Raw genomic sequence first — 19534 nt, forward strand, 5'->3', positions numbered from 1 at the left:
CTCCATGCCCCAAGGAATGCCACCCAGCATGGGGTAGAGGCAATAAACTAGGCCCCATCGCACCTCTCGGGATGGAAATATTAGACTGCAAGAAAAAAGTAGCAGTAGTGAAGAGTGTAAATTCCTTACAGGAAACGCACAAAGAAAAACACACAGTAGGAAGAATTGGTAGGATTTTAGGTGAATGGTGTTGATTAACCCGACTTGACACCTGTTGCTGAAGAACTATTTGGGTGTGAGGAAGCCGTTTTGCATAGCCAGTGTGTACAGCATAGGATCTTGCCTGCTGTGTTTGGTGCTGTATGGTGGGCATGGCTAAGAATGGTTAAAGTACAGTTCAGTAGACAGAAGTTGAGCAACTTCCAAAGGTCTTCTCCCTCAAGACATGAGACTCAGATAGGGCTATTACATACAGATGAGCCTCCAATCCGTCTGAATTAAAGCTCAGTTGAGGGCAGACAGACAAACAAACAAAATTAACACACACACCCCTTCTGCGCATGCGCACACACACACACACACACACACACACACACACACACACACACACACACACACACACACACACACACACACACACACACACACACACACACACACACACACACACACACACACACAGCCAGACCGCCAAGCAGCGTCACCCCAGCCCTGGTAGTCCAGTACAATAGAGACTGGGACAGTTTGGTCAGGGTGGGTGAATGCCTTTATGCCAGTAAGCAGTTGGTAGCTTAGGTCAGAAGAGACAGGGTAGAGAAGGATGGGGTAGTAGTTTGTTTTGGATGGGGTTCAGCTGGCACTCCTCCAGTCACTCCTGAGCTGTTCTGACAACAGTGGGAACAGGGTGATCAACGGGAGGGGGTGGAGTGTGTGTGTGTGTGTGTGTGTGTGTGTGTGTGTGTGTGTGTGTGTGTGTGTGTGTGTGTGTGTGTGTGTGTGTGTGTGTGTGTGTGTGTGTGGCAGTGTGTGTGTGTGGCAGTGTGTGTGTGTGGCAGTGTGTGTATGGAGACCGGCTTCTTTACCGGATCCTTGCACAACAAACTACTTCTAAAAAGCCTGCCGGCCATAACAGCTGAATACCTAGGCTACCACAGGCTAACACATCACTGTGTTCCCAAAAGTGTACCAGGATGCTCTCAGAGCCATATATACAGATGTCTGTGGAGGTTGCCAAATGGCCTCACAGCAGCCAGTGGTTGTTACCTGAATGCCAGAGGGTGTTGCACTCTTCTTTAATGATGCCATATTAGTATCACCACCTCCCAGGATATGCCCATTCTTGCTCTTCTCTAATATTGATAGCTCTAGATCACTTACTGGAGTTCTCTGTCTCTCTCTATAACTCTCCCTCTCGCTCTCACTCTCTCTGGTTTCCCATTCAAGATCAAGTGAGAGATGGGAAGCCACCAACAACCTGAGAGACCAAAACCCAGGGGCTCTGGCCTGGTTTCCTGATATCCTCTCCCTCTCTCTCCTCCTCTTCCGCTTCCACACACTGACATTCCATCCTTCCCTCAGCCGTGTGTGTGTGTGTGTGTGTGTGTGTGTGTGTGTGTGTGTGTGTGTGTGTGTGTGTGTGTGTGTGTGTGTGTGTGTGTGTGTGTGTGTGTGTGTGTGTGTGTGTGTGTGTGTGTGTGTGTGCGCATATCTGACTCGTTTCAGGAAACTAGGCGTATGTTGCGGGTCACTACTTCACAGGAGAGCCATTTGAATTTAAACTTTCGCCATGTAGCACATGTCTGTCTATTTGAGCTGGTCAGTATGTGTAGGTAATCCTGTCTAAAACAGCTTTAAAAATATATATATATATCACTTAGTAGAACTGCATAAGTTTTGCTCTCCACTTTCTGGAGGATCGAGTTTTGAAATCAGTGGAATTAGAGTATGATAGCTAAGGAGATGGAGAAAACACCTGTCTCTGGATAACATCTTCAAAATAAGGGCATCCGTGACAGGGAGAGGTGTCCATCCATGATGTATACGGGTAAGATAGTAGCTACATTTTCAGATATTACATGTTTCTAATTTTGACAGAATGTCATTTTAATTTCAAGCTAAAGTGTACTGTTAACTAGCTAGCTAACGTTAGTTGGCTGCCTCGCTAGCTGACGTTACGCGTATGATCTTATTATTCATATCTCAGAGCCATTTGCTTTGCTAGTTATATCCTAATGTTAGCTAGCTAACATTGAACCTCGTTGGTTAGCTACCTGCAGATTCATGCGGGGTAGTAAAGTCATGAGTTGGGATTATGGTTCATTGTTTACCTAGCTAGCTAGCTAGCTACATGCCTAACAAAAGACTATGCAAGTAACCATTTAAATAGAATGTCACTGTGACAACTGTTGATAGATGTAGCTGCAAATGTAGCTGCTACCTACTCCGATTTCAGAGTACTCTCGTCTGAGTCTGCCAGAACGCAGAATAACTGACGAATTTACAAAAGCTCAACACCTGTTGAATATTGCCGTGTCAGTAAACGTTGGCAAAAAAGCGTAAATTGTTGCCAGCACCACAGTTGCTATCACCAACGCTCTGGATTACATAAAAACAGCCTAACCAGCTCTACTAGGGAGAGTAAAATGGTCAATGAGCTGTTCTAGAGATGGGTGGGGCTAAACCTTAAGAGGGTGTGAATGATGCTGAATGGGTGTAGACAAAGAAGAGCTCTCCAATAGGTACAAAAACATTTTCTCAAAAGTGAGAAACAAGTCCCATTCTTCCACAAACACAGTGTATGATAAACAATTTTGTGGCTCTGTGTCTCTGCTGTTATCCAATGTAAACAACTACATTTAATTTTGCTCCATAAGACCGAAGGCGGTCGGTCACATATGTGAACTCGGGTGTGTTCATGTTAAAGACTGTACTCAGCCCTTTACCCCATCCTTGTGTTTATGATGCCAGATAGTCTCCCATCTCTCCAGTCTCCCATCTCTCCTCTCCTCTTTCCCATCTCTCCTCTCTCCATTCTCTCCTCTCTCTCATCTCTACTCTCATCTCTTCCATCTCTCCTCTCTCACATCTCTCCTTTCCTCTTTCCCATCTCTACTCTCCTCTCTCTCTCATCTCTCCTCACACCCTCAGTCATCGGCCGACCCAGCCTGCCGGACGTCTTTATTAGGCTCATCATGGCCTGCTCACTCAGTGGAGAGAGAAAAGCCCAGCAGTAAAATCACTGTTGTTGATGCTCTGCTACACACAGTAGAGTAGAGCGGCTCCAGCTCTGGGCGATGCAATGCTGTTTTTGTGTCTAAAGACTAAAGAGAGGATGATTCAGAAGGACGCATCTCAATAGTCTAAGCTGTCTTCCTGTCCTCGTCTCCATCTACACTACAGACATGGAAGCAATTATATTTCAAGGGATGCATCTCAGTAGTCTAAGATGTCTTCCTCTCCTCATCCCCTTTTCTTTATCTACACTAATATAAAAACACTAGAGGCTCCCATAGACGTGGGATTGTGTGTCACAGGGACAATAGGTACAAAAGTGAGGTCAGTGTCAGTTGCTGTCATTTTGCAGGTAGAGGAGAATGAGAGTTACTGAGAGATGATTGCCAGGTGGGTGATAGCACTGCACAAAAAGAGAGAAGGAGAAATGGCTCCACATCGGTGGCGCAAGCACTGAGTTACAATATAAAGTGCTTTGGACAGCAGAGAAGCGCTAGATACAGTCATACCAAATCATTACTATTTAACAGAATATGCTCCTGCAGACACTGGGTTTGTGTGCTGCAGTCTGATAGAGAGAGAGAGGGAGCAGCACGGATCTCTGAGAGGAGGATCAGTAGAGCCATCTATTATTCACATCCAGCGCAGCAGAAAGGAGAGGACGTGAGAGAGGGAAAAGACAGGGAGAGAGAAAGGAAGAGGAGAGAACGAAAGGAACTGCTCCTCCCCTCCAGTCACACACCCACTGAGGGAGAACAGAGTGGAGAGATCACAGAGCTGGCCAGAGAGGGAGGGAGAGTCAGAGAGAAGGGGGGAGAAACTGAGATAGAGGCATGAGGCTTGACACCAGCTTCACCAGCCATGGGATTGACTTAGACAATGAACAGAAACTTCGAGGGAAGGAGGAAGGGGAAATGGGGTGTCAGTAATGACCGTGGGATGTTTAACCTACACTGTGTGGTAATATGGTGTGTCATACCATAGTTCTTATTTAAAGCTGTGGGTGGTATCGGACATGTTGAAACGCAAAGCAAAAAACATACATCACTAATTTGTTATGGCTTCCGGTTTGAACAATAAAGTTACTGGACAGACACACTTGCTGGAGCACCTTAACAACAATTACCACTAAGCAACAAGCATCTACAGTGCATGTACAAGGTGTGTTTGTGATATTCAACAGTATATCTCTAAAACATGGAATCCTTGTCAACTAATTTAATTATTTGTTTATTATTAGTTCCTGTACTAATATCAGTTCATCAGTTACCCGAGAGCATTAGCATCCACATATTCTTAGCTGGACCCAGAGTCAAATTGTACTCATGCAAATACATGCAAACACTTCTATGCTATTTCCAACATGTCACACAAACACTGATGAATATAGTTTGGTCGAGTCAGTAAGTTGACGTTGGTGGGAAAAATACATTTACATTTTAAAGCACCATCTTTTCAGAGTATGGCGAGATAACATGAATATATTAATACACATATGGAATGAATCTAGACTAGATTCATATTGCTCAAACAGACTTGGGAAGATGTAGCGACTACATTCGTGGCCAAAAGTTTTGAGAATGACACAAGTATTAATTTTCACAAAGTCTGCTGCCTCAGTTTGTATGATGGCAATTTGCATATACTCCAGAATGTTATGAAGTGATCAGATGAATTGCAATTAATTGCAAAGTCCCTCTTTGCCATGCAAATGGACTGAATCCCCAAAAAACATTTCCACTGCATTTCAGCCCTGCCACAAAAGGACCAGCTGACATCATGTCAGTGATTATCTCGTTAACACAGGTGTAAGTGTTGACGAGGACAAGGCTGGAGATCACTCTGTCATGCTGATTGAGTTCGAAAACAGACTGGAAGCTACAAAAGGAGGGTGGTACTTGGAATCATTGTTCTTCCTCTTTCATCCATGGTTACCTGCAAGGAAACACGTGCCGTCATCATTGCTTTGCACAAAAAGGGCTTCACAGGCAAGGATATTGCTTCCAGTGAGATTGCACCTAAATCAACCATTTATTGGATCATCAAGAACTTCAAGGAGAGCGGTTCAATTGTTGTGAAGAAGTCTTCAGGGTGCCCAAGAAAGTCCAGCTAGCGCCAGGACCGTCTCCTAAAGTTGATTCAGCTGCGGGATAGGGGCACCACCAGTACAGAGCTTGCTCAGGAATGGCAGCAGGCAGGTGTGAGTGCATCTGCACGCACAGTGAGTCGAAGACTTATGGAGGACGGCCTGGTGTCAGGAAGGGCAGCAAAGAAGCCACTACTCTCCAGGAAAAAATATCAGGGACAGACTGATATTCTGCAAAAGGTACATGGATTGGACTGCTGAGGACTGGGGTAAAGTCATTTTCTCTGATGAGTCCCCCTTCCGATTGTTTGGGGCATCTGGAAAAAAGCTTGTCCGGAAAAGACAAGGTGAGCGCTACCATCAGTCCTGTGTCATGCCAACAGTAAAGCATTCCGAGACCATTCATGTGTGGGGTTGCTTCTCAGCCAAGGGAGTGGGCTCACTCACAATTTTGCCTAAGAACACAGCCATGAATAAAGAATGGTACTAACACATCCTCCGAAAGCAACTTCTCCCAACCATCCAGGAACAGTTTGGTGATGAACAATGCCTTTTACAGCATGATGGAGCACCTTGCCATAAGGCAAAAGTGATAACTAAGTGTCTTGGGGAACAAAACATCGATATTTTAGGTCCATGGCCAGGAAACTCCCCCGACCTTAATCCCATTGAGAACTTGTGGTCAATCCTCAAGAGGCGGGTGGACAAACAAAATCCCACAAATTCTGACAAACTCCAAGCATTGATTATGCAAGAATGGGCTGCCATCAGTCAGGATGTGGCCCAGAAGTTAATTGATAGCATGCCAGGGTGGATTGCAGAGGTCTTGAAAAAGAAGGGTCAACACTGCAAATATTGACTATTTGCATCAACTTCATGTAATTGTCAATAAAAGCCTATGACACTTATGAAATGGTTGTAATTATACTTTAGTATGCCATAGTAACATCTGACAAATATATCTAAAGACACTGAAGCAGCAAACTTTGTGAAAATGTATATTTGTGTCATTCTCAAAACTTTTGGCCACGACTGTACTTTCACACATTATATCCCACTGGGCCCACACAATGAAATTATGTTGAACCAATGTGGAGAAAGAAAGAAATAGAGAGAGAAGGGGGAAAAACTGAGAAAGAGTGGGAGGATGAAAGATGAAAAATGACTATTGAGGCATTAGGCTTGACACCAGCTTCACCAACCATGGGAATGACTAAGACTCATGATTCCCTCAGTTCCATCTGGCAAACAGAAACCTAGAGGGAGGGAGGGGAATCTGGAGACAAGTTTCCTGACGTGTTGACGTTCCTCTTACTACAGTATGACTACGGTGTAATTGTAATAACTATAGAGTACTGTGTAATATGGAGGCCATACTAGCTCTTGGGTAATGTTTGGTGTGTGGTATTGGACATGGTGAAACGCAAAAACACAAAACATTCATCATACAATTGTTATGGGTTCTAGTTTGAACAATAAAGGTTGCTAGGGATAGTCTAAGTTGCTGGAGCACATTATGCAGAATTGAGAGCATCCTGTCGGGCTGTATCACTGCCTGGTACGGCAACTACACCGCCCGCAACCACAGTGCTCTCCAGAGGGTGGTGCAGTATGCCCAACTGCCCTCAAGGACACCTACAGCACCCGATGTCACAGGAAGGCCAAAAAGATAATCAAGGACATCAACCACCCGAGCCAGAGCCTGTTCACCCCGGTGTCATCCAGAAGGTGAGGTCAGTACAGGTGCATCAAAGCTGGGACCAAGAGACTGAAAAACAGCTTCTATCTCAAGGCCATCAGACTGTTAAATAGCCATCACTAGCCGGCTACCACCTGGTAATTCAACCCTGCACCTTAGAGGCTGCTGCCCTATGTACATAGACATGGAATCACTGGCCACTTTAAAAATGGAACACTAGTTACTTTAATAATGTTTACATACTGGTTTACTAATTTCATACTGTATGTAGATTGCATTCAGAAATATTTAGACCCCTTGACTTTTTTACACATTTTGTTACTTTACAGCCTTATTCTAAAATGTATTAAATAAAAAATAACCCTCATCAATCTAAACGCAATATCCATAATGACAAAGCAAAAACAGGTTTTTAGAAATGTTAGCAAATGTATTAAAAGTAAAAAAAACAGAAATACCTTATTTACCTAAATATTCAGACCCTTTGCTATGAGACTCGAAATTGAGTTCAGTTGCATCTTGTTTCCATTGATCATCCTTGAGATGTTTCTTCAACTTGATTGTGGAGTCCACCTGTGGTAAATTCAATTGATTGGACATGATTTGGGAAGACACACCTGTCTATATAATGTCCCACAGTTGACAGTGCATGTCAGAGCAAAAACCAAGCCATGAGGTCGAAGGAATTGTCCGTAGATCTCTGAGACAGGTTTGTGTCGGGGCACAGATCTGGGGAAGGGTACCAAAAATGTCTGCAGCATTGAAGGTCCCCAAGAACACAGTGGCCTCCATCATTCTTTAATGGAAGAAGTTTGGAACCACCAAGACTATTCCTAGAGATGGCCACCCGGCAAAACTGAGCAATCCGGGGAGAAGGGCCTTGGTCAGGGAGGTGACCAAGAACCCGATGGTTACTCTGACAGAGCTAGAGTTTCTCTGTGGAGATGGGAGAACCTTCCAGAAGGACAACCATCTCTGCAGCACTCCACCAGTCAGGCCTTTATGGTAGAGTGGTCAGACAGAAGCCAGTCCTCAGTAAAAGGCTCATGACAGCTCGCTTGGAGTTTGCCAAAAGGCACCTAAAGGACTCTCAGACCATGACAAACAAGATTCTCTGGTTTGATGAAACCAAGATTGAACTCTTGGCCTGAATGTGAAGCGTCACGTCTGGAGGAAACCTGGCACCATCCTTTCGGTGAAGCATGGTGGTGGCAGCATCATGCTGTGGGGATGTTTTTCAGCGGCACGGACTGGGAGAATAGTCAGGATCGAGGGAAAGATGAACGGAGCAAAGTACAGAGAGTTCCTTGATAAAAACTTGCTCCAGAGCGCTCAGGACCTCAGACTGGGGCGAAGGTTCACCTTCCATCAGGACAACGACCCTAAGCACACAGCCAAGACAACGCAGGAGTGGCTTCGGGACAAGTCTATGAATGTCCTTGAGTGGCCCAGCCAGAGCCCGGACTTTAACCCGATCGAACATCTCTGGAGAGACCTGAAAATAGCTGTGCAGCAACGCTCCCCATCCAATCTAACAGACCTTGAGAGGATCTGCAGAGAAGAATGGGAGAAACTCCCCAAATACAGATGTGTGTCACGTTGGTATAAAGGATCGGAAGACAGGCGCAGGAATGCGTAATAGTTTTTTTAATTTCTCTACCCAAATTACAGCGTGCCATGTAAAGGAGCAGGGATGAAGACCAAACAAACACGTATACAAAACATAGGGTTAAAACCCAAACAAAAGAGCGAGGAGTACCTCGAATAAATACACGGGACGAGACCCGAAAACACAAGCACACAATGATACAACACGGGACGAGACCCGTAATCATCTATGCACAATACAAGTGGCATGAAATCCAAAACGACAAGGTACAGGTACTCACACGACCAACAGACATTGGAACAATAATCGACAGCCCAATGGTGAAACAAAGGGCACATTTATACAAATCAGTGAGGAATTGGAACCAGGTGTGTGTAATGACACAGTTCAGTGCCTAGAGGTTGGTGACGTAGGCCTCAGAAACTGGTGCACAGAATGAGCAACTGTACCGGAGGGATCTGTGACAATGTGTCAAACTTGTAGCGTCAGACCCAAGAAGACTCGAGGCTGTAATCGTTGCCAAAGGTTCTTCAACAAAGTGCTGAGTAAAGGGTCTGAATACTTATGTAAATGTGATATTTCAGTTTCCATTCTAAAGCACCATCTGTTCAGAGTAAGGCGAGAACATGAATATGTTAATACACATATGGAATGAATATGGGCTACATTCATCCTGCTCAAACAGAATTGGAAAGTTCTAGTCTCTACTTTCACACATCTTCTTTCTCTCTCACTCTATCTCTCTCGCAAATGTCATGTAACATTAACAATATTGGAAAAGCCTTAAAACGCCTCTGATCTACAACTACCTCTTTCCCAGATCTAAGTTTCTTTTAAGAGGAGAGACAACACTGTTCCTACGACTCTAATGAATAAAATGGACTACTCCCTCTCTGATCCCATGTGGTGCTGAAGGTCAATAACATTTGAGTGCTGGACATATCATTGATCTGCAGCCCAGGGCCAGTAGGCAATCATCTGGATTACCATGCAGTTCACACTACTATTGACTGAGGAAGAAGGAAGAGGATGGAAGATGGTTTAAGAAGCTGCATCATCATGACTAAACAGTGAGCGTGATGCAGGCCAACATCTCACCATAACAACAAGGTATATATGCTATACTATACCTAAGGCATAAGGACAAGTTTTCCACTGGCAATGTTTCCACTCTCTCTTCTCCTTCTATTTAGCCTAAGAGAAAGAGATAGAAAGCCTGTGTCAGTCTATTCTTTCCCATGCAACGTAATACCTCCTTTCAACTTTCGCATGGGAAATCTGAAAGGATAATTGAGCTATTCCATGTATTCTAGCCTGGATCCTATCATTTTCCCACCATCTGTATCCCTCTCTCCCGATGTCCAGAGATGAGAAATATTCAGATAATCTGGATAATTATTCGCTGGATTAAAGTCTGGATGATCTTTTATGGATATTGGATATGTTGGAGAGATCAGAGACGGAGAGAGCGAGAGAAAGTGAGCAAGAAAAGAGAGCGAGCGAGAGAGAGCAGTAGGTATGAGCAGCCACCCACTGGGACAGACATCGACTGGCGAAATTCAAAAGAGGAGGCTTTGATTTTGGGAGAAAGAAACAGGAGTGGGGGAGAGAGAGAGAGACCAAGAGGGAGTGAAAGAAAGATAGACTGGGAGAGTGAGATACAGTGAGAGGAAGAAGGAAAGAGAGAGCCATACTGTGGCTTTGCTGGTGTTTCTCTGACTGCTTGAGAAGATAAGAACCAAATCCAATCTCATACTGTTGACGCACTGCAGAGCGCTTTTCAGTCTCTTTATCTCTGTCTTACACTAACTCAGCAGCCGGCATTCGATTCAAGTGCTCTCTCCAACACAATGGAGTCTACCTGTGCAGTCACTAAACAATATTGCTTTTTAAGTCTATTTTACTGTCCTTTACCAGAAGGCCTATGTGTTAACTGTTTAGTCAGTATGTTTCCTTCTCTGAGTACAGCTGAGGTTATTTCCAGTGTTTCCTATGTGTGTGCTTTGGATCTTTATGATTCAAACTCTTGCAGTAATGGAGAGACTCTCAGCCCACACATTCACAGATGGAGTAAAAAAAACCTGAGAGTCAAAAGAGAACAGGAACTGATGACACATAATCCAGCAGCATTCTGTGAAGTAAGCACTAGAAGTCTCTATAAGCACTTCAGGTTTCGGCTACTGAGACACACATACGCAGACACAAACAGAAATGCTTGAGGCACGTGCTGACACATAAACTATAGACACACACACACTTAAAAATGGACACAACCTCATACACACAACCTCATAACTGATGGCCGCTCCTGTATGCTTGTTCTAGGACACCTGTACAGTTGTAGGTCCTCAAGTCTCTCTGTGGACTCAGCTCCTCCAAACCACCATTCATTATGTGCCATTGATCTGTGGCAGTGCTCCTCATTGCACAAAGGCAGAGGTAGCGGTCCTGCTGCTGGGTTGTTGCCCTCCTACAGCCTCCTCCACGTCTCCTGATGTACTGGCCTGTCTCCTGGTAGCGCCTCCATGCTCTGGACACTACGCTGACAGACACAGCAAACCTTCTTGCCACAGCTCGCATTGATGTGCCATTCTGGATGAGCTGCACTACCTGAGCCACTTGTGTGGGTTGTAGACTCCGTCTCATGCTACCACTAGAGTGAAAGCACCGCCAGCATTCAAAAGTGACCAAAACATCAGCCAGGAAGCATAGGAACTGAGAAGTGGTCTGTGGTCACCACCTGCAGAACCACTCCTTTATTGGGGGTGTCTTGCTAATTGCCTATAATTTCCACCTTTTGTCTATTCCATTTGCACAACAGCATGTGAAATTTATTGTCAATCAGTGTTGATTCCTAAGTGGACAGTTTGATTTCACAGAAGTGTGATTGACTTGGAGTTACATTGTGTTGTTTAAGTGTTCCCTTTATTTTTTTGAGCAGTGTAGTTTAGGCCTATCAGCTTAGTTAGTTTGAGACTAAGAGGACACATCTCATTACTTAATGTCTTGTTACAGAACATGAGCCGTCTTATTCGAACAGATACGGCTAGCCATGTCACATGTCACTGTGAGAGAAACTAGTTACTGTATGATAAATAGACATCTTTCCTCTTTTCTGTGGAACTGAGACCACAATTACAACAAGGAAACTCAAACATTGTGAAACCCTATCACCCATTCCAAAAGTTTGAATGCAAACGTCCTTTTTGACACATTGTTGTGTGGGATAAACTTCTCCTTTCTCACTGAACCATAGGCTAAGTTACACTGCCGGAACAGACAACATTGAGCTTCAGCCAAGCTCATACTGTACTGTACACGAAAACCCCACAATGTTTAAGTCTCTCTCTCTCTCTGTACAGCCGGTGGCTGGGTGCTGTCTCGGTTCACCCCTCCTCTGATTGTAATGGGATTAATTGAAATCCGGGGCTGGCTGGTCAGAGAGAGGGGGGGAGCGAGAGAGAGGGAGAGATGAGGGGAAGAGTGAATGGTGATTAATTGTATTTCAGAGGGAGATAGACTGTAGGCTACAGTGTGGCAGCGGAAGAAAGAGCATAATACTCTGTCTGCAAAAGACAGAGTGACAGAAAGAGAGTGAGAGAGAGAAAGGGTCAAACGCGGACACACACACAAAACACACTCTCCGTCACTCACACACCCCACTGGAACAATGGACTTTGAGCTCTGGTGCTGAACTCTCCACCGCACCAACCCCCCCAGATCCGCCAACCACTAGCCTCCGCCCCAGATCCTTCTCTCTATCCTTCTACCCCTCTATCCCCTTACCCCCGTCCTGTAGCAAAGAGGTGCTGTCTCTTACCCCTTCCATTATTTGGGGGGAGCCATGGTGGTCCCCCTGGCCCAACACTCGACCGGCCAAGCCCTCATCCGTAGAAGTCATCCAACGCGCCCCTCAAACCAGGGGTTAAGTCCTCTGCCTTTCGTCTTACACACACAGGTGAAGCCAGGTCAGTACAGAAAGTGCCGGGGGTTTAGATGGTCCAAATGGCAGTCCTTAGAATCAGTGTCGTCCAGAAAAAGAGGGAGAGAAAAGGAGGAGAGGAGAGAGTGCTCTTTCAGAGCCTCTAAAACTGTGCTGGCTGGCTTAGCTCCTCTGTGAGAGCACGACTCACACACACTGCAACTACCTCACTCTCTCACACACATGCAGAGATGCAGCAACTCTCTCACACACACTCATTTGGTTGTTCGCTCTCCGGCTGGCTCACATTCACACAGAGGGAGCTCAGTTCTGGCAACAGTTGTTGAGATTAGGCCACTCCCCCCTCCTCCCCTCTCCCTGGGCTGTTGCCGGGCAACTGGCTTCAGCTGGGCCGGCCCCTAGAGAGAGAGAGAGAGTCACATTGCTGCAAACTCTCTCTTGGCCGCCGCCCCCTCAAGCTGCATTTGCATATCAAGCCCTGCCTCTCTTCCATAGAACAGAGCGGCTTTACTAGAGGGCGGAAGTAACATGCTATCTCCACTCAAACAGTCTTATCCAATAACACGGCACATTTATCTACAGGTTCAAAACCTGAAAAGTGGGGTGATGGAGTTCTGTGTGGGTTTGAGGATTTGAGAGAGTGGGGAGGAGGAGAGAGAGATAAGGGAAGGGAAGAGAGTGTTTGGTGTCCCAATCAGGTGTATAAAAAGTTGTTTGCATATTTGAGCTTCTGTGTGGGTATATGAGAGAGAGAGAGAGAGAGAGAGAGAGAGAGAGAGAGAGAGAGAGAGAGAGAGAGAGAGAGAGAGAGAGAGAGAGAGAGAGAGAGAGAGAGAGAGAGAGAGAGAGAGAGGAGAGAGAGAGAGAGAGAGAGAGAGAGAGAGAGAGAGAGAGAGAGAGAGAGAGAGAGAGAGAGAATGGTGAGAAATTGTATTTTAGACTGAGGGAGATAGCTGGTAGGCTACAGTGTCACTGGAAGAAAGAGCAAAATAGACTAATGTCTGAAAAAGACAGAGTGACAGAAAGAGTGTGAGAGAGAGAAAGGGTCAAACGCAGACACACACACACACTTCCCACTGGAACAATGGACTTTGAGATCTGGTGATGAACTCTCCACCCCACCAACCTCCCCAGATCCCCCAACCCCTAAGAGAAGGGAAGGTTGAGGCTTCTCTCCTCCTTCCTTCCCTTCCTGATAGCCTGGGGCTCCCGAGTGGCACAGCGTTCTAAGACACGGCATCTCAGTGCGTGAATATCACTACAGACACCCTGGTTCGATTACAGGCTGTATCACAACCGGCGGTGATTGGGAGTCCCATAGTGCAGCTCACAATTGGACAAGCGTCGTCCGGTTTGGCCGGTTTAGGCTGTCCTTGTAAACAATAATTTGTTCTTAACTGACCTGCCTAGTAACAAAAAAAGGTAACCAAAATAAATTTATATTCTAAAAAGCCTGGCTGACGCAGTGTTTGAGTCAACAACAGTGGATCCCAAAAGGTCAGCATCACAACACGGCTACAGCCTTAACACCTCCTTCTCTCATTATCACCTCCCCAATCTCCCCTCTACCTCTCCTCCCCAGCTCCCCTCCTCCTTGTACTTCTTCACCCTCCTTCACCCCCTCTCCCTGTCCCAGGGCCCAGCAGCTTAATGTTAAACCCACACAGTCTGAGCCCGCTGAGCCCAACTGTCTCACAACATAATAAGTTGACTTTGGCAGGGGCAGTAGAAGGATAGAGTCAGGCTGTGTCCCAGGCTCTGGTCAAAAGTGGTGCACTACATAGGGAATAGGGTGCCATTTAGGACGCAGCCTCAAACTACAAGACAACAGCTCAAACTGCTAGACAGGATGAGGGGTGGATGGTGAGGGGAATACTGTTGAGTCTGTGCAGTACATCACCTGCCATGGTAAAATTCATTATTAAAACCAATTATTTATTCTATATAAGATAGATATTTTTTAATTAGTCACAGATAGTTGCAAAGTACAGTGAAATTCTTAAGCTCCGAGCTCCAACAGTGCAGGTGTGAATGAAACAATAAATAATAATAATAATATATAACTGTTTACAACTGTGACAATGATGAATATAAATATCCACTGGGGTGTGGGCAGGTCGTGGATACGGTGGCTGGAGTCAATGATGATCTTCTTGGCCTTCCTGCGACACCTGGTGTTGTAGATATCCTGGATGGCAGGCTGTGTGCACCCAGTGGTGCGTTCGACTGAGTGTACCACCCTCTGCAGTGCCTTGCGGTCAGCATATGGAATTTAATTAATCAGCATTATCATTTAGAGGTGCGGTACACTTCGTAGGAGTCTTTTACCTATACAGCAGCCTCTCTGTTGCACCTGTGCAAACTACGCCATGTAAATCTCCCTGTTCTTCCTAGCTCCAAACGATAGCATCTCACTGTGGTAGCACTAACACCTGTCTGTGGTAATGCTGTTGTCACTATGGTGTCTGTTGTGCTGTTATCATCACTGTTGTGTTAATGGAAGGGAAAGTGGGGTATGGTATCTAGTCAGCTGCACAACTGAATGCATTCATCCAAAATGTGTCTTCCCCTTTAACCCAACCCCTCTGAATCAGAAGGGGGGGGGGGGGGGCAGCCTTAATTGACGTCCACGTCATTGGCGCTCAGGGAGCAGTTGCTGTCTCTGTTATGTCTCAGTGATGTCCTACTTTCTTCAAGAGGAGCTGTCTCCCATACAGGACAGTTGTAACCAAGGTACTCTCCTGTCAACCAAGCTGATCACTCACAATACACCTTATCCCTCTGTACCGTGCCAACCTAGCTTCTTTGTGACAAACTTGCTCCAAACAATGGTGACCGTGCCTGCATTTCAGGGTGGAGGACACTTCTCTTCCTCTCCCTCACCACTTCCTCTCTCTCACCGTTCTCTCTCTTCATTTCTCAGCTTAATCCATCTCTCATTCTCCCTCTGCTTCTCAGCCTCTACTTCTTCCTTTCTTCCTGACATCCTCTGATCATATCTGCTTTGTTGCCCCCTTTGTCTTTATGACTCAGACTGTCTCCGGGGGAAACTGACATATGTATCAGATCCTCACCTCACAGACACAAGATCACCAAGTGCTTGACATGCATATATGGAGAGAGAGATTTATATAAAGAGGGTGGGAAAGAGGGATGAAGGGAAGGGGTGAGAGAAGGAGGGATAGAGAGGGTGATCCAGGCCAGGGGACCCAAATGAAAGCTAATTATATGGCAAGGAATGCTCCCCTCCTGGCTCTCTCTCTCTCTCTCTTGCTCTTGCTCACTTACACTCAAAGACTTTGGCTACACGTCAACAAACAGGCCCACAGCTATTTGTTAATATGCAATTTGTTAGAGGGCTGGCCTTCTCCTTTCACATTCTATTCAGGTCTTCCTGGGTGAGACTGGAGTATTGTATTTAAGTTGGAGACATGTAGTAATACTTTGAGGGTAATGCTTTCAGATCTAGCATTCATGTGATTTCTTGATTTTATTCACAGAGAGGAGAGTAGAGTGATTAAACGATTCTCCAGGGGTATGGAACTGTGTATCGGAGGAATAGTGAGGTGAAATATGAATCAAGAGGGGAGAATGAAGCGAGAGGAAATTTGTTGCAAAATTATTGCACTGCATTATGCTGTGACTCCAATCACACACGCACATCACACACATCGCACACCCATACAGTACACACACGCTACCACTTTCAACCACACAAACTCACTTCTTCTCTCTGACACACACACATTCCTCCCAAAGAAAAATAAATAAGCCAAACAAATAGTATATGTTGCAGGGTTCAGTTCAATAAGCTCCGTGGGGACTTGAGAGGCAGCCAGCATTCACTATGCAGCAACAAGACAGAGAAGGGAGAGAGAGAGAGGGAGACAGAGAGGAAAAGAGCGAGATAGTGTGTGTGTGTGTGTGTGTGTGTGTGTGTGAGAGAGGGGGGTGAGAGGAATAGAGAGTGGCACCATAGAATGAGAGAAGAAGAAGGATCTTAAGTGGAAGAAAAGACAGGGATACAGTGAGGAGTACCAGGGATACAGTGAGGGGTAAAGACAGGGATACAGTCAGGAGTACCAGGGATAGAGTGAGGGGTAAAGACAGGGATAGAGTGAGGGGTAAAGACAGGGATACAGTGAGGAGTACCAGGGATACAGTGAGGGGTAAAGACAGGGATACAGTGAGGAGTACCAGGGATAGAGTGAGGGGTAAAGACAGGGATAGAGTGAGGGGTAAAGACAGGGATAGAGTGAGGGGTAAAGACAGGGATAGAGTGAGGGGTAAAGACAGGGATAGAGTGAGGGGTAAAGACAGGGATAGAGTGAGGGGTAAAGACAGGGATAGAGTGAGGGGTAAAGACAGGGATAGAGTGAGGGGTAAAGACAGGGATAGAGTGAGGGGTAAAGACAGGGATAGAGTGAGGGGTAAAGACAGGGATACAGTGAGGGGTAAAGACAGGGATACAGTGAGGGGTAAAGACAGGGATACAGTGAGGGGTACCAGGGATACAGTGAGGGGTAAAGACAGGGATACAGTGAGGGGTAAAGACAGGGATACAGTAACGGGTACCAGGGATAGAGTGAGGGGTAAAGACAGGGATACAGTGACGGGTACCAGGGATACAGTGAGGGGTAAAGACAGGGATACAGTGAGGGGTAAAGACAGGGATACAGTGAGGGGTAAAGACAGGGATACAGTAACGGGTACCAGGGATAGAGTGAGGGGTAAAGACAGGGATACAGTGACGGGTACCAGGGATACAGTGAGGGGTAAAGACAGGGATACAGTGAGGGGTAAAGACAGGGATACAGTGAGGGGTACCAGGGATACAGTGAGGGGTAAAGACAGGGATACAGTGAGGGGTAAAGACAGGGATACAGTGAGGGGTAAAGACAGGGATACAGTGAGGGGTAAAGACAGGGATACAGTGACGGGTACCAGGGATACAGTGAGGGGTAAAGACAGGGATACAGTGAGGGGTAAAGACAGGGATACAGTAACGGGTACCAGGGATACAGTGAGGGGTAAAGACAGGGATACAGTAACGGGTACCAGGGATACAGTGAGGGGTAAAGACAGGGATACAGTGAGGGGTAAAGACAGGGATACAGTGAGGGGTAAAGACAGGGATACAGTAACGGGTACCAGGGATACAGTGAGGGGTAAAGACAAGGATACAGTGAGGGGTAAAGACAGGGATACAGTGAGGGGTAAAGACAGGGATACAGTGAGGGGTAAAGACAGGGATACAGTAACGGGTACCAGGGATACAGTGAGGGGTAAAGACAGGGATACAGTGAGGGGTAAAGACAGGGATACAGTGAGGGGTACCAGGCACGGAGTAGCTGTTGTGGAGTGGCTGACGTGAATGCCAACAACGGTGCTACTCTCCTACTGCCAAGATGCAGGACTGGGGGAATTCAAACACAACCACGGCCACACACATGCACACACATAGTCCGATGTTTCTACTCTACCAAGCCGGAAAGAACAGGCGCAGTGGATTATGGTCATTGTAGTTAATTAGTAATTGAACCGACATCGGTTATTAGTTGTTTAATAACGGGAAAAAATATGAAATGTTGGTTAATCGCTCAGCACTGCTATCCGTGCAACTAGGATTGCTCATCAGTCCATCGTAGCTCTCTTCCTGATGACTTCTATAGCCAATCACACACACACACACACACACACACACACACACACACACACACACACACACACACACACACACACACACACACACACACACACACACACACACACACACACACACACACACACACACACACAGTCTGGACAATGGGATGGATTGATTAGGCCACTGGACCACTGACCATGCTGCCATTATTGGCTATGGTGGAAGAGAAGTCCAGATTCTGATCTGTACCAGAGAATGAGGAATTGGCGTGTTCGACTCAATAGTTTGCAATCTTTTTGTATTTTTTGTATTTTACCAGGTAAGTTGACTGAGAACACATTCTCATGTACAGCAACAATCTTGGGAATAGTTACAAGGGAGATGAATGAGCCAACTGGAAGTTGGGGATGATTAGGTGGCCATGATGGTATGAGGGCCCAGATTGGGAATTTAGTCAGAACACTGGGGTTAACATCCCTACTCTTATGAGTGCTATGGGTTCTTTAGTGAGCACAGATGGTCAGAACACCTGTTTAACGACGGCACCCTAAACAGGGCAATGTTTCCAATCACTGCCCTGGGGCATCGGGATATTTATTTTAGACCAGAGGGAAGGGTGCCTCCTACTGGCCCTCCAACACCACTTCCAGCAGCATCTGGTACCCCATTCAGGGACCACCCCTGCTTAGCTTCAGAGGCAAGCCGGCAGTGGGATGCATGGTTCAAAAGGCATATAGACTGGAGAAGGAAAAGTGTATATATACCAGAAAAGACAATGCATAACAATTGCAGTACACTCTGGAGAAACTTTCGAGAGACTCACAATAAGTGCATTTGAACACAGACTCTGGAACCACCACATAATATGAGTCGAGCATCATAACTCATTAAGAACACAGACCACATATGTCCCTCTCACTTTGAGACATTTCTCATACATTTCTTTAGCCTCTAACAGAATATGCATCCCAAATGGCACCCTAGGCCCTATATAGTGCTCTACTTTTGACCACTACTAGTGCGCTACATATAGAATAGGGTGCCATTTGGGACGCACACAGAAAAATAGGCTGCTATAGATGTTAAAGCAAGGTATATATTTTGCTGGTCTGGAATGTTATCAGCGTTTTGAAGCCACAGCTACAGTACATGGAGAGATTTAGCAAACACCTACTGCACCACTTTACACAGTGACAAAATGATAACGTAGGCAGGTAGAGAGAGAGACAGAGAGAAAGAGAGAGAGAAGGAGAGAAGAGAAAGAGAGGGGGAGGGAGAAATAGGATAAAGAGAGACAGGTAGAGGAGAGAGAGGGGGGGAAGGGAGGGAGAAATAGGATAAAGAGAGACAGTGAGAGATAGAAGAGAGAGAATAGGAGA

General features: G+C 45.9%; 1 protein-coding gene across 4 annotated transcripts in view; it reads right to left on the reverse strand.

The window, feature by feature from the left end:
- Positions 1–19534, reverse strand: part of LOC129836885 (rab11 family-interacting protein 4A-like) — an 87910-nt gene that overhangs the window by 25612 nt on the left and 42764 nt on the right. Inside the window, exon 1 of one of the 4 annotated variants that reach the window (XM_055902932.1) lies at positions 12386–12806. The exons of the other annotated variants lie outside the window; for them this stretch is intronic. Coding sequence (XP_055758907.1) covers positions 12386–12466 — 81 coding nt within the window. The 5' untranslated portion in view covers positions 12467–12806. Of the gene's footprint in view, positions 1–12385; positions 12807–19534 lie in introns of those variants that run through there. 4 annotated transcript variants of the gene reach the window in all.

The sequence above is a fragment of the Salvelinus fontinalis genome, chromosome 3, assembly GCF_029448725.1.
Source record: "Salvelinus fontinalis isolate EN_2023a chromosome 3, ASM2944872v1, whole genome shotgun sequence".
NCBI lineage: Eukaryota > Metazoa > Chordata > Actinopteri > Salmoniformes > Salmonidae > Salvelinus > Salvelinus fontinalis.